The following is a 13,259-nucleotide window of genomic DNA, read 5'->3' on the forward strand; positions in this document are numbered from 1 at the left end:
AAACCAGTGGCATAAGGCATGCTTTGACATGTAATGAAACTATGGCGTTATGGAATCACATTATACTTACGCTAATAATTCTAGCCATAAGTTGTGGTCAGAAATTGTTATATATCGTTTAATGTTTATGTATGTAAAGTCTTATCTTCTCAATAACTGACCTTTCGTCAGGAAAAGATTTCTTGATTGTATCTTTTCTATTAAATCTTTTACAAGGCGTTACATTGCTTTTTCATAGATGTGTACTTGTGCGACTTAATACGCACAAAACACATGTATCTCCCTAACGTGTTTAACTGAAACCGCTTGTCGCATGGCTCAACCAAGAGAAGCCAGTCTCTTGGCGATGCGAGGGGACTCAGGCTGTAAAACTTAGTTGTCTCCTACTCTGAGGTCTTGCAAACACTCATATAAGCTCGTCACTCCAGTGAACAATCTTTCGAGGTCACAGGAAGTTTCCAGTGTAACTGTTAGTAAAGGTTATGTATATATATATATATATATCAAAAACGTACCAGGGGGGGGGGGGGGGCGTAGCCCCCCCCCACTTACTCACCTTTTGTTCTCGTCGCTTCGCGCTGACATAATTCATGAAACCGGTGCTACTATTACAATTTCATTCCTGGGCGCTTCCTTTGGGTTGGTAATTTACAGCGAATCATGCCTGCATATGGAAAAAACTCACGGTGTTTGTCAAGGCTTTGACACTCTGTGAAGTTTTGGGCGAGAATGTGGCGGCCGCATTCTGAAGCAACAAATGCGCAACAAATGAAGCAACGAATGCGGCAGCCGCATTTTAGATGATGGCGAAAACGTTCGAGGCCCGTTTACTTAGATTTAGGTGCACGTTAAAGACCCCAAGTGGTCGAAATCTCCGGTATACATTTCCGCCGCTTCCTTCAGGTGCCGGTTAGGCCGCGCTCGCGCAGGATCTTAGGCTACGTTCACACTTGGTCTAGAAGCCGTCGGAAGCAGCAAAATATTGCAGAAATCCGCCCGCCTAGGCGGCAAAACAGGCAGAAAAACAGGCTGCAAGCCAAATTGGTCTCGGGCTGATTTTTTCGCCATGGCGAAGCGGAAACGCGGCGGAAAGTCGTTCTGCTTCACTGGAAGCTGCACTAGCATGTAAACAACCGGTCGTGTATATATATATATATATATATATATATATATATATATATATATATATATAAAATTGAACATGGCACCAAAAGTGTAGGCTGCAATGCTGATCGACGCGATCAAGAACCAGCCCTTGCTCTACGACAAGAGTGGTACTAAAACGTACTGTCAGCAATACTCGCGATAGTATTCAACGTCGCGCGATCGGAGGTGCGGCAACGAAGCCTTGGCGTGACCTAACTTCTCGCGCTTTTGCAAAGTCAGGCGAACCCACCACCGCCGTTTCCGAGGTGTCCGCATCTTCCGTTTATTCATTGTCCATTTCTAGAAAACAAGTAGGTAGAAGTATAAAAGCCATTTCTTCTTTCACTTCCATGGCAGACAATAGTTAGGCAGATTCCTCGTTGGCGCTCCATAATTCTCCTCGCACGTGTACGGTATGTTGCAGAAGTCGCGGGGTGCATTTCTCGTCGCGACGATAGATTGGGAGCGTAGGTCTCACGTAGGTCTCGCGTAGGACGCGCAGGCTTTGGCGAGCCCAAACACAAGGGCCAGCCCGGGTTTTAGCTGTGGTGTCCTGGAGGCGCCGACAATACGAAATGATGAAATGTTATTACAACTTGTAAATAAAAGCTATTAAAGAAATATTATCACGCCTAGGCACCAACCTGTGACTCTGCGCTATACCGCGCCCGTGTGAGGAGAATTACGGAACGCCAACGAGGAATTTACCGAAGGTCGTAGATGACACGCGAAGTTGCGTAAAATTATCACTTTTGATGACGGTACGTGGGTCAAAGAATGAACATACCGCTCGAAATAATGCGATAATGAGCGCCACCACACCGACAAACGTACGCAGACTAGATCGATCTGGACGAAAACGGCAGCGGCGGCCGCGGCGGTAGCAAAACAAATGTCAACAACTTGGACAGGTGCGGAAAAAAATTTTCCGGCCGCTTTGGCCTTTCCGCCCGCTTGCCGCTTCCCATGTGTGAACGTAGGCTTAGTCTGCGCGAGAAACGTCTCTTGTTTGCGATTGCCCCCCTACGGAAGGCTGGTAATTATTGTTGTGTTGTTGAATCCCAAACCAGCAATTACGGAAGGCTGGTAGTTGCTGTTGTGTTGTGGAATCCCAAACCAGCAATGTACACATGAAGGGGTTGATGACAGCAGTGAAATTCCACCGACTCGCAACAGAATGCACGAAATAGACAGCCGACAAGCATGAATTACTGCTATGCGCAGTAGAGCGTAAGTAAACTCTTGTAGTAGGCGCTGACAGTTCTCGTCGGAGTTCACGCGTCCTGAGATATTGATTATGTGCACTATGCACTGAACAAGACCGGAGTTCATTCCTGCATCACTAGTACACCAATCAGTCGAGATTCTGTGAGGTGCAAGGCCGCTTCCTGTTTGCACCGGCGTAAGTGAAGCAGAAATGAGTTGCACGCGCTACTTAAAATGCGTACACATGCCATATCTATGCTGTGCGGTGAAATATTCCGTACCTGTTTACGTAAAGGCAAATGATGGCTGCACGCTCGCACACAGCAGAAGAGACAGCGGCCTATGCACTTGCCGCAGGAAATGCAGCCCTCTCGTGTGAGGGAGCAGGGCGACGAAAGCTTCGAAAAAAAAAAAAAAAAGCCTTACGCGTTTTTGCGCGTATTTAAGTTTTCTAGCTCAAAGACGCAGCGAACAAGCAATTGCTATGGGAGTAGGTATAGCCTGGTCACACGTGCATTTTCACGCGTATAGCCGTCCTTGACTTGTGAAACGCACTTCGCCCCGATGAGGACGACGCCATCTACGCTTAACGGAAATTAACAATTAATGATGTCTTCTCCAATCGGACGGGTGGTCTCAATGATGCGTTTTCGAAGACTGGTCCATTCAGTGGCGCGATGAGAGACCGTTGCTCCAAACGCCCACTGTACCTGTCGTACTTACTGTATTTACTGAGCTTACTTTACTTTTGTTGCGATAGCAATTATATGGACACTTCAACCGGATTTCTGCCGTCGGCGTCGCCGTGAGGTTCCCTATAGATAAAATCTTCGCCGCGCGCCGTATGCCCGAGCGGAAGCGTGCGGGGACGCGCGCTATCCCGGAGAGCGAACGCACTCCGTGAACGCGCAAGCAAGGAAGCGGGAAGCCAGCGCCGGAGGGAGCGGAGGGGGGGGGGGGGGCGCACTTCTACTCTGCCAACAACCGTGCTCGTCGCTCGCTCGCACCGTCGCTTATCTCCACACGGCTCTGACCTTTATGCGCCGTGCATTCGCCGCTCAGTTTCCGTTGAAGCGATAGACCGCACGTACCTTCGCCCGCTGCGGCGTATGCGCTTGCTGCCAGCGTTTTGACAGTCGTCTGCAGTCATTCAGTGTGATCTATTCATGTTTGTTTGTGCGCGCTCACACCACGCTTGTTCATTCAGTTAGTAATAGTCGGGCCACATTTTCCAACGCACGCTACACATGCAATGCTGCCCGGATCTGCAGTGCAGCGCTACAGGTGTGTCCCTTCGCACGCGCTGCCCACGGGAAACGCTTCTCATCAACACCACCGTTTCACACGCGCCTTCTCGTGGTCATCGAGTCTCTCTTCATGTCGGTCTACTTACGCCGCAGCACACCTGCTCACTTAATCAGCTCATGTTTACTACAATTCATATTGCTACCAAAGCCGCTCACCTTACTTCGTATGACATTGCTGTGTTGCTATCGCATTCATTGCTTCGCCCTTAGGGCGAAACTGTGACATTTTTTTCTTAATTTCTTCACAAGCACACGCACACGCGAGGGGGGGGGGGGCGGTCCCATGTCTTTGATATACATGTATAGAGTCTGCTTAAACTACCGATAATTATTATATCGAAATATTTATTATATATATCGATATTTATTATATTATATTTATATTTATTATATTTATTATTATATTATATTTATATTATATTATATTTATTATTATATCGATATTTATTATATCGTTTATAATTGAAAAGGTGATGCCGTTTAGAAAAAAAAAAAACTGTTGACTGTCGACGTTTCGGCCAGAGACAGACCCTTCTCCGAAAGGTTGTTTTTAAGAAGTGTAATTATAACGTTACGCCAACTATAAATACCTCTTCCTAGATGTTTATATATATATATATATATATATATATATATATATTGTGAAGATGAAAACATGCACTTGGGCTCGGGCGCTCCGACACCGGGCGCCAGGGGAAGACCATGACGAAGGAGAATATAGAACAGCCGGCCCAGGAACGGGTGCTGTCTCTGTGTCTCCTTTACAATGGCGCAGCCGACAGGATCCGCAGCCCTGTCCTACTCCTCTCTGGGCTGCAGCAGCAGCCGCGTGCAGGCCCCCTCCACCCGGTGCCATCCTCGTCCTCGTCTTCCGGAGTGTCGGTTGTGACAGGTCGCTGAGGAGGCATCGCAGGACAGCCTTCATTGCGCCATGCCTGTTGCCCAAGGCCACCACCGCACCAGGGGAGTGGTGGCAGCACTTCGGCATCTTCTGGTGTTCAGCAGCGGCCAGCACCGCCACCTCGTGGTTCCAACAGTCGTGGTGGTGGTGTCAGGGGGTTCCGGTCTACGTTCTCGTACAATGTGTCGTCGTTCTCTTTTGCGGACAACAGTCCCGGCAGACCTGACGAGAAGCGAGGCCGGCATGGCCCGCTACAGTCAGTTGCTACTGGTTCCAGCCATGTGGCAAGCACAACTCCGCTTCGGAGTGGCTCCGACTGTGCCCTCCAGTCATTCAGGGCATTGCTGTCCATTCACAACCTCTCCAGCTGTTCCTGTGATGGTCTTCGAAGGTCTGAGAAGAGGCGGGGAGGACTGGTCGCGGTCGCACCACCCATAGTGGTCAGCGGAACATCCTTGGAGGGAATCTCTTCAACTTCGGCGGAAATTTCCAATGATGAGCGGCAGGATAATCGTCGGCAAGACCTGCGACCAGCGCGCAACAGCCAGTGACGCCCGCCAGAGAAGATGGTTGCAGGCTGGACGGCTCACCAACGACGACTCAACATGTTGCTTCCATTTTAAGTGGCGTGTTTGCAAACCATGCCGGAAACTTGCAGCGTGGCCGAGTGTGAAGATGAAAACATGCACTTGGGCTCCGGCGCTCCGACACCGGGCGCCAGGGGAAGACCACGACGAAGGAGAATATAGAACAGCTGGCCCAGGAACGGGTGCTGTCTGTGTCTCCTTTACAATATATATATATATATATATATATATATATATATATATATATATATATATATATATAGTTGGTACTCCACTGTTTACGACGGCATTAGAATTATCCGCTTTTATTGTGGCGAAATCAAATTCGTTTTACCAAATGTCATCGGTGATCGTGTAAACTAATAGGTATCCAAAATAGACACTGACTCTCTGAGCCCGTTCATTGTTCCCGAGCGAGCATTGTACATATCGCGCCAAGAGCGAATGTGCGGGTTGTCCCTGCATCTGTCATCTTCCGCTCATCTGCGCCTCGACGAAGTCCTGCGCCGTGCCGATGACGTTGGCGATAGCGTTCGCGATCTCGCCCAGACCTGCGTGGATTAGAAGAAAAATCGAACTCAATTTTAGTGAAATATTGTACGAATCGTTCAAGGGAATTCGAGTTAAACAGCTGAGACTGAGAGAGGGGCGGAGATGCACGTGGAGGCGACGAGGAAGTATAGGGCAATGGTTGAGGAGGAAGCGGGCACAGGCGATTAGGAAAGCGTTGCGTGAAAGAGCGACGTTGTCGTCTCGCTTCCGAGGATAAGCAATGATCATTCACAGTTAGCGTTGGCTACAAATTAATTCAATCTTCGGCTCGTGGAAAATGACTTCGGCCACGCCTGCAGTGTATGTGTGGGCTGTGGTTCTCTTAAAGGTTACTCTAAAAACACTGCTCACCGAAAAAAATATCCTGACTGAAATTTTCGTGGAATTCTTCGTGGACAAAATCTATCGCAGTGTGTTTCACGGAAATTTTACGGTTTGGCTCAATGCGAATGTCTGGTGAGAGATCATAGTTTGATAGAATCCTCCCCAAATTATATCGCATTTCATCTCCCCCGAGTGATAATATAAAGACGTCCGTGGATTTTTTTTTTGTGCAATTAAATGCATGAACAACGGCTCGAATAAATTTTATGACAATCTTTGTTTTCTTTCATTACGCTTGAGGAGAACACGTTTCCACGTGTACTACCTGCTCGAACACGGTACTAATAAGTGCGTCTGGTGCGTCCCCCCCCCCCCCCCCCCCCTCCATGTTTTTTTCCAGGTCTGTCACAGTCGTGGCGCTCCATTTGATACAGCAGTTCTAGTAATACAGGTGCTATCTAAACATGATGGTTTGTTTTCAGGAAACGCCGAAAAGAATTGCGACACGTTGAAAAGCTCTCAGAAACTATTCACAGCTCGCACTGTTGCGTTTCTGTCGGATGCACTGCCTTCACCATTGTTATCCTCTGTGCAGTGATAGGGGAAATGTTTAGAAAGAGTTGTTTTTTTGTCTTTCTTAATACAAAGACAGAAAACAAATTTTTAGCTACTTCCCGGGTTTTCTGCGTCGTCGCCGGGGTATCCTCCGCGCCGCAGCCGGTTTTGTTCTGAGCAAGTGTGTCGCGGTGACGTCATGGATTCAATGAAAAAAGAAGAAAGCAAAAAAAAAAAAAAACAAAAAACGTACCTAAAACTATTAATGATGATCGTCAATGTAAGCGAATATCCCGAACGTTTCAAGAAAGCTGTTCACTTTATAAGATGAATAATGCGCTTTAAGGCGTAAATTTGCTGCAACGAGGATATTTAGGTAGCGTTCGTTGTATCTTTGCGTAATTACACAGAGAACAGAGCCGTTAACCAGCACATCTGCAGCGGTAGTACAGGTAGCTAGCTGTACATATAAGCGTATCGTATTTGTTTTGTCTTCGGCGGCGAGAGAAAGAGAGTGATTGTGAAAAGAAAGAGGCGCTATTTGCTGCAATCCTTTAGGGAGCATGGCTCAGCGCCTTGGGTCAGGCGGTCACAGAGCCCTTGGCTGTTAGCAGTAGCCAGACGAATTTACAGCTCCAGCGTGGAAGGCAGCTACCATCCTCCTCCTCTCGTCGCCGGAGTCCTCCATCTGCCGCAGCCGCCACAGGGGGAGAGGGCGGCGGGAGAAGAGTGCTGTCCTTACCGTGCGCTCCACCACACTGACCACAGCATGAGGATCAAGCAAGCAAGCAAGCCTGTAAACCTTCAGACGCCCCAAAGCACCAAAATGTGGGATTTGTACTAAGGTCTCTCAGCGCAATCGTTAAATGCTACACTCTTCAGGCCACAGACGTAAAACCGTACAAGCTATAGGGGTTTCAGACAGTTGGTGCGGGTTTCAGTCACGTCGCGTAGCAACGATTTCCTTTCCTTGTGCTATAGAGTGCCCCGGATTCTCCCATTTACCCCTCGTGGCGGCTAGCGCTTTTGAGACGCAATGTGACGTTATACAGCCTTCGGGATTTGATCAATTTACCCAGTACAAATCATGGGCGTGTCATCGCTGTTGTCATCGAGCGATTGTAAAACTGTCTTCGTCGTCGTCGTGCCGTCGCCTTGCCTTTGTCGTCACATACACATTTGCTCGCTCTAAACGAACTTGTTGCGTCATCTGGGGGGGGGGGGGGGGGGTATTCTGTAAAAGCCCACCTATATAGTGGACTGTCCACTTCGGCTGTCGCCATTGGCTCTTGCTTCACGAGCGCGAAGGTGTCAGCCAGTCTTCGCGCTCGCGAAGCGGGAGCTTACGGCGACAGCCGAAGTGGACAGTCCACTAGGTGGACTCTTACAGAATACCCCCCTCCCGGTAACATATTGCAGAATCCCAAGCGATGCTAGATAGCCAGTCACGACCAAGATGCTTTGCATAGCATTGATTCTCACAGTGTGTGAGATTTGCATATTTATTGATTTCTTGTTTCATAATTGACTGTGATTAGAGGATAAATTTGTGTGTCGCAAAGACAGTATTTTGCGCGCTTCATGTGCAACAGCGAGGGAAAAAAAAAAACAAGAAACATACGTGGTTTACGCAGGACGTTGGCCGTCGAAAGATATATTATTGCTATTATTCAAAGTGGGAAACAAAAGAGTCGGACACCGGTCATTCAGTGAAAACCAGTTATTTAATCCCTATTCTGCAAACTTGTGCCGCGACAGTATACTCGCCGTTTAATGTGTGCGCCCTGGGTGAGTAACACCTGTGTTTACAAGGTATATTTCAGCGTGAGAAAATTGAGGGAAGGACATCGTGTAATTTCTTTAACCTTGTGCGAAGCAGTGGACAGATTTATTATAAGCGTCTTTATCCATCATTAACTTTTCAGCATGAGAATTGCACAATTGCTATGGGAGTATCACGCGACACGAGCGCCGTCTACCAACTGAACGTTTATTTTGAAGGAATGTTTCAGGAAAACAACCACATCAAAGTATGTACGCTTGTATTGAGCACAAGTTATTTCAGTACAAGGGAATAAGTTGCGTTACAAAGGAAAATCATGATTAGCAGTATTGGAGGGAAAAAAAAAAACAATTCCGCTTTTCTGCCAATCAAAGAGCCTTTGGTACTTGCCGAGGCTGGCGTTATAAGTACGTTGAAACCCGGGCCCGGTTCGCTTTCTTGAAGGTCAAGTAATTTTTTTTAAATTACTTCGCCTACGAGCTCGTACAGACACCGTTAGAGTAAGCTTTAGTGGGACACGCGCATGACTAACGGTATGCGTAGTTCAAGCATCCACCACTTCATCTTATAACATGCATGCAGAGATAATTTTAATGCGAGATAACAGAGATAATTTCTGGCGTGCCACACTCCGCGTAGAAGGGGTTGGTGCTCCGCGTACGTCGTCTGCTCGTATATTGTCACCGACGCTGTCCCCATCTGTTTTATTACTTTGCTTCAGCTCCTATAAAGCGTGCCATCGCGCCCATGAAACACCTACAAACATGCATTACCGGAAGCCTTGTCGATGAAGTCAACATGCGCCCTGAATCCCTTTCCCGTGTTAGTCCTCTTGGCTCCCAGGATGAGCACCATTTCAGATGTCTGCGCCGTCAGCGTCTCGTTGGGCTTGATCTCGTTGCCACAGTACCTGCATCAACGATGCACACGGCGTATAATAGCCCACTGTCATTTTTTTTCTAACAGCATCAAAACATAAGGATGGCATGAGCAGCATTGAACAATGCGATTCACACAGGCAATTGTCCCGCGTTAGCGTGTCCGTCGTACACGCTACGCCTGAAACGTGTGCGCAGTTACTTATAACTGTGCGCATGCTAAAAATGTGTTAATGAATTTGCCGTGTCTGTGCGCTACCCACTACACGTGCGTACCCAAATTTAAATTGACAAGAGGAGCGTGCGTCTGCACGGAACACACTTGCGTACCTCCGACATCAGCTGACATTGTTTGCCGTGGCCGTCCGTCCTTTCCGTTACGCTTACAATGGATTAATCGGCATCTCTAAGTCTCCATGTTTATCGTGTCGTCGTCAGGCAACCTCGCCATCCTCAACTTCAGAGTGGCCATTGAGCAACGAAAAAAGAACTTTGCCCCACCACCGCACTGCTCACGCCGTAGTGAGTTGAGTCATATTGACCTAGGAACAATGAATTACTCACGCTGTAGAAATCCAAGCGCCGGCAAATCATCTTACATAAAGCGACATTTTGAGCAACAAAGTGTTGCCGAAGATATGCAAAACGCGTGGAAGGATGACCAAATAAGTGCTTGTGCGCTTAAAACGAACTTTTATCCGCCACCGGAGTTTGAACTCGTATCCCTGTTGCAACGTGCACTTCGAAGCGGGACTCGCTATATCCACTGCGTTACTTTTCCCCCATATTTGCTTTTGGTAATTTGAGTCACACATACTCTACAATCGGTGGCGTCTGCACACGTATTTCAGAGGCTGCAATTAACATGCAGTGCTGTAGTGGGCGAGGGTGTCGTTGCGTTCATCGCAAAGCAATTGTTGTTCGGAAGATGGCCGTGTCAACTGTGAACGCCTGCTGGTTGTTATTGTTATTATTTTTATTATTGTTAATATTACTATTCCTCGTCAACAACGTCCAGAGGAAAGGGTATTCTCAATCTTAAATTGCTTTGAGAAGACGGTAAAAATGCATTCAGAACACGTTATGACATAGAGGGTTAAACCATGTGGAACTTAAGCACAAAATGGGTCAAATTCCGCAGGCACATTTGAAATAAGTACCGAATGCAGTATGGCATGCATTGGATGGCTAATACACGAATCCCGTCAAACGAATTAAAAGCACCAAATGCAAAGAAGTATATAGAAACCACATTTCATCGACGCCACATCCTGTAACCCAGGCAAAACGTCTATATACGATTTTACCTTCACTTTGAAGCTTAAATAAAGTTTCTTATTTTTTTTTGTCGCTCTTTCTCTTCCTTAGGCGCAAAGAATTCTCGACTGATTTTATGCATGGCCAAGAAAGGTCTGGGTGGGGTTCGCTCACATCTTTCCGTGGTAACGGTCCCGCGTGCGAACCTCCAGGCGCTCGCGGGCGCACTGTCCGTTGTATCTGCTGCCCGGGTGCTCTTCAGGCAGGTCCAGCCGCGGCTCGATGCTGAATTCCTCGAATGTCAGCCGCGGTACCTGGCCTACGGGTGCCTGTGGCGAGCAGATTACGAGAGAGAGGCTCTTATGCTGATTTTGGCAACATCTCCCGTTTTACGAATCTAAGTCAGGGTCCCGTGACCGTTCTGCAAGACCCCCTCCCGCTTCTCGTTTTCATCACAGCGGCAGGTGAAATTTACGCAAATAAGAAAAAAAAGAAGAATTCGGCAGGACCCATTTCACGATGAATGTCGACGTTAATGCGATTAGCATTGAAGCAATGTAGGGTTAACCGTATTGCCACAGCCGAAACGTGCCATATATGAGGCGTGTACTGCAGCCGAGCTTCTTCTTTTGTGGTTGAAGAACGGCACATTCCCAGTTACCCAAGTTCGCGTGAAAGAGTTTACATACAGACCAACATACGTACCCAAAATTGGGTAGAGTTCCGAAAGTATGCGAATCGAAATTAAGCAGTGCGTTAAACTTGGCTGGTTGGTGCATCAGTAGAACGAGAAGAAACAGCGCTTAAGACGGGACGGTGTCTCGCGCCGTCTCGTCTTAAGCGCTGTTTGTTCCCGCCCAAAGAATCGCATTAAAACAAAGTTTTTTTCGGGTAGCAGGCTGACGCGTGACTTCAACGAACCTCCCCCGGTCCATTGCATCGGAGCGCATGTAGAGTCATAGCTGCGAGCCGACCACCGTCTTATAAATTTGCTTTCACCGACATTTTCGGTTAAAACCCAATATTTGGGTTTTAACCGAAATTTGGTTTAACCCAACCCAAGAATTGGCGTGCTCTTTCCCGTTTTTTTTTTCTTTTGTTTTAAACCGAAAACGCTATTCCCAAACTACAAGGTTGCAAAGTCCCTCCTATACAACTCAGAAAGCCGTGATCGGAATGACAGCGAAGATCATGCTGCATGCTTTCTTTCGAAAATGAAGTAGCGATCGCAGAACATCAGTTAAGCCGGTGTTTATAGTCAAGCCGGTTCTCCCAACAAACCGTTCCTTTCCGAGTTCCTGCTGTGTCGCGCATTCCTTGCAGCCTGTTTTGGTAAGTCACCAAACGACGAGCAATGATGCCTGAACGGGTCGACCTACGATCTCTCCAACATCCGTGTCTGCTGCTTTCGCTCGCATGTGCCCGGGTCACGGTGCCCGGGTTTAAGGCGACCGCGAATAAAATGGCGACCTTCACCTTCCCTCTCAACTTCGCCGCACCAACTCCGTGGAATGCAGTCAATCTGAACGAAAAGCTCGAACAAACAGATATGTCGCCCGACGCCAATATGGGGATTTTCTGAACGAAAAAAAAAAATCGAAATCACTATAGCACGAAATTGGTGCTATATAGTGCGCAAAGTATGGTGCGTCAAGCGCGCTGCTTACGTTTGGCCAACTGATTTTGGCGAGATACCTGGTGAACTTTAATCATCTAGTGAAGTTTCGCTGCTCCTAATGAACGCTTTAGAGAAATGGCTTTGTTGGCCACCGATTACCTGTATCCACCAGGTGCAACCTTTGTAGTCGACGTCCCTGTTTGGAAAACCCGGTGTCTCGATGACCTCGCCGGCTGTGGTCACGTTGCCTCCGCATACGGGATCTCCTGCGGCACGTATAAGAAATGGTTTGCATTAAGACTCGTGCTCGCGAGTCTTATTTCAAGGTAGGTGAATCATTAACGTATACCGACGCCACGCTTATCGTTTACTGTGATGTAGATCCGCAAGCGCTTCGGCGCCATATTCACAGTACAATGCACAGGAGATTTTCTTTTCTTGAAAGTTTACGGGCGTTTTTGCTTTTATTCGAAAATAAAGTACTCATTCAGTCTATAACCTATTTACGTAATAGTTTCACCCGCTTGTTCGGTAAAGGCTTTCATATTTATATTAGACACAGTATGCTATGATTATATTTCATTAAGTTGGCTTATATATTGCTGTTTTAAATACACTCAAATATCGATTTAACAAAACCTGATTTTGAAAATATTTTTGTTTTAACGAAGTGCTTTTGATTCCCCGACTCGTATTCATAGAGCCTAATGCGTTGAAAACCTAGAAGCAACGAAATGATCTCCACGTCTCGCTCGCTTTCAATGAGTTCTCGGGGAAAATATGGGAAAAGGAACAGGTCCCAGAAAACTTTATGTGTTCGAGATGTCTTAGAAATTTACTGACGTATTCAGTGGCGCACCGACGGGGGGGGGGGGGGGGGGGGGTTCGGGGGTTGTAACCCCCTCCCCCCCCTCCTCCTGAGGCCGACTTAACCCTCCCCTTTCGTTTAACCCTTTTTCTTTCCTCGCGCATTTGAGTACTGCAACTAAGATGTAAGACGCGCAATCGTCTGCACACTCGCAAAAAGCGCATTTTTTGACAATTTACCGTGAATAAATTGAAATTAGTGCTGTGTAAATGGTATTGGCAAACTGTCACCCCCCTCCCCCTGGCACAGATCCTGGGTGCGCTACTGGACGTATTGC

The 13,259-nt window shown here is 47.4% G+C and overlaps 2 protein-coding genes across 2 annotated transcripts in view; one reads left to right on the forward strand and one right to left on the reverse strand.

Moving 5' to 3' along the window:
• LOC119442243 (uncharacterized) overlaps positions 1-13,259 on the forward strand; it is a 110,810-nt gene that overhangs the window by 58,081 nt on the left and 39,470 nt on the right. The gene's annotated exons all lie outside the window — the stretch shown is intronic.
• LOC119442244 (blastula protease 10) overlaps positions 5,437-13,259 on the reverse strand; it is a 61,741-nt gene continuing 53,918 nt past the window's right edge. Inside the window, exons 7-10 of the mRNA XM_037707046.2 lie at positions 12,274-12,380; positions 10,671-10,825; positions 9,135-9,271; positions 5,437-5,698 (exon numbers count right to left, since the gene is read on the reverse strand). Coding sequence (XP_037562974.2) covers positions 5,616-5,698; positions 9,135-9,271; positions 10,671-10,825; positions 12,274-12,380 — 482 coding nt within the window. The 3' untranslated portion in view covers positions 5,437-5,615. The remainder of the gene's footprint in view (positions 5,699-9,134; positions 9,272-10,670; positions 10,826-12,273; positions 12,381-13,259) is intronic.

This window comes from Dermacentor silvarum, chromosome 2 (assembly GCF_013339745.2).
Source record: "Dermacentor silvarum isolate Dsil-2018 chromosome 2, BIME_Dsil_1.4, whole genome shotgun sequence".
Lineage (NCBI taxonomy): Eukaryota > Metazoa > Arthropoda > Arachnida > Ixodida > Ixodidae > Dermacentor > Dermacentor silvarum.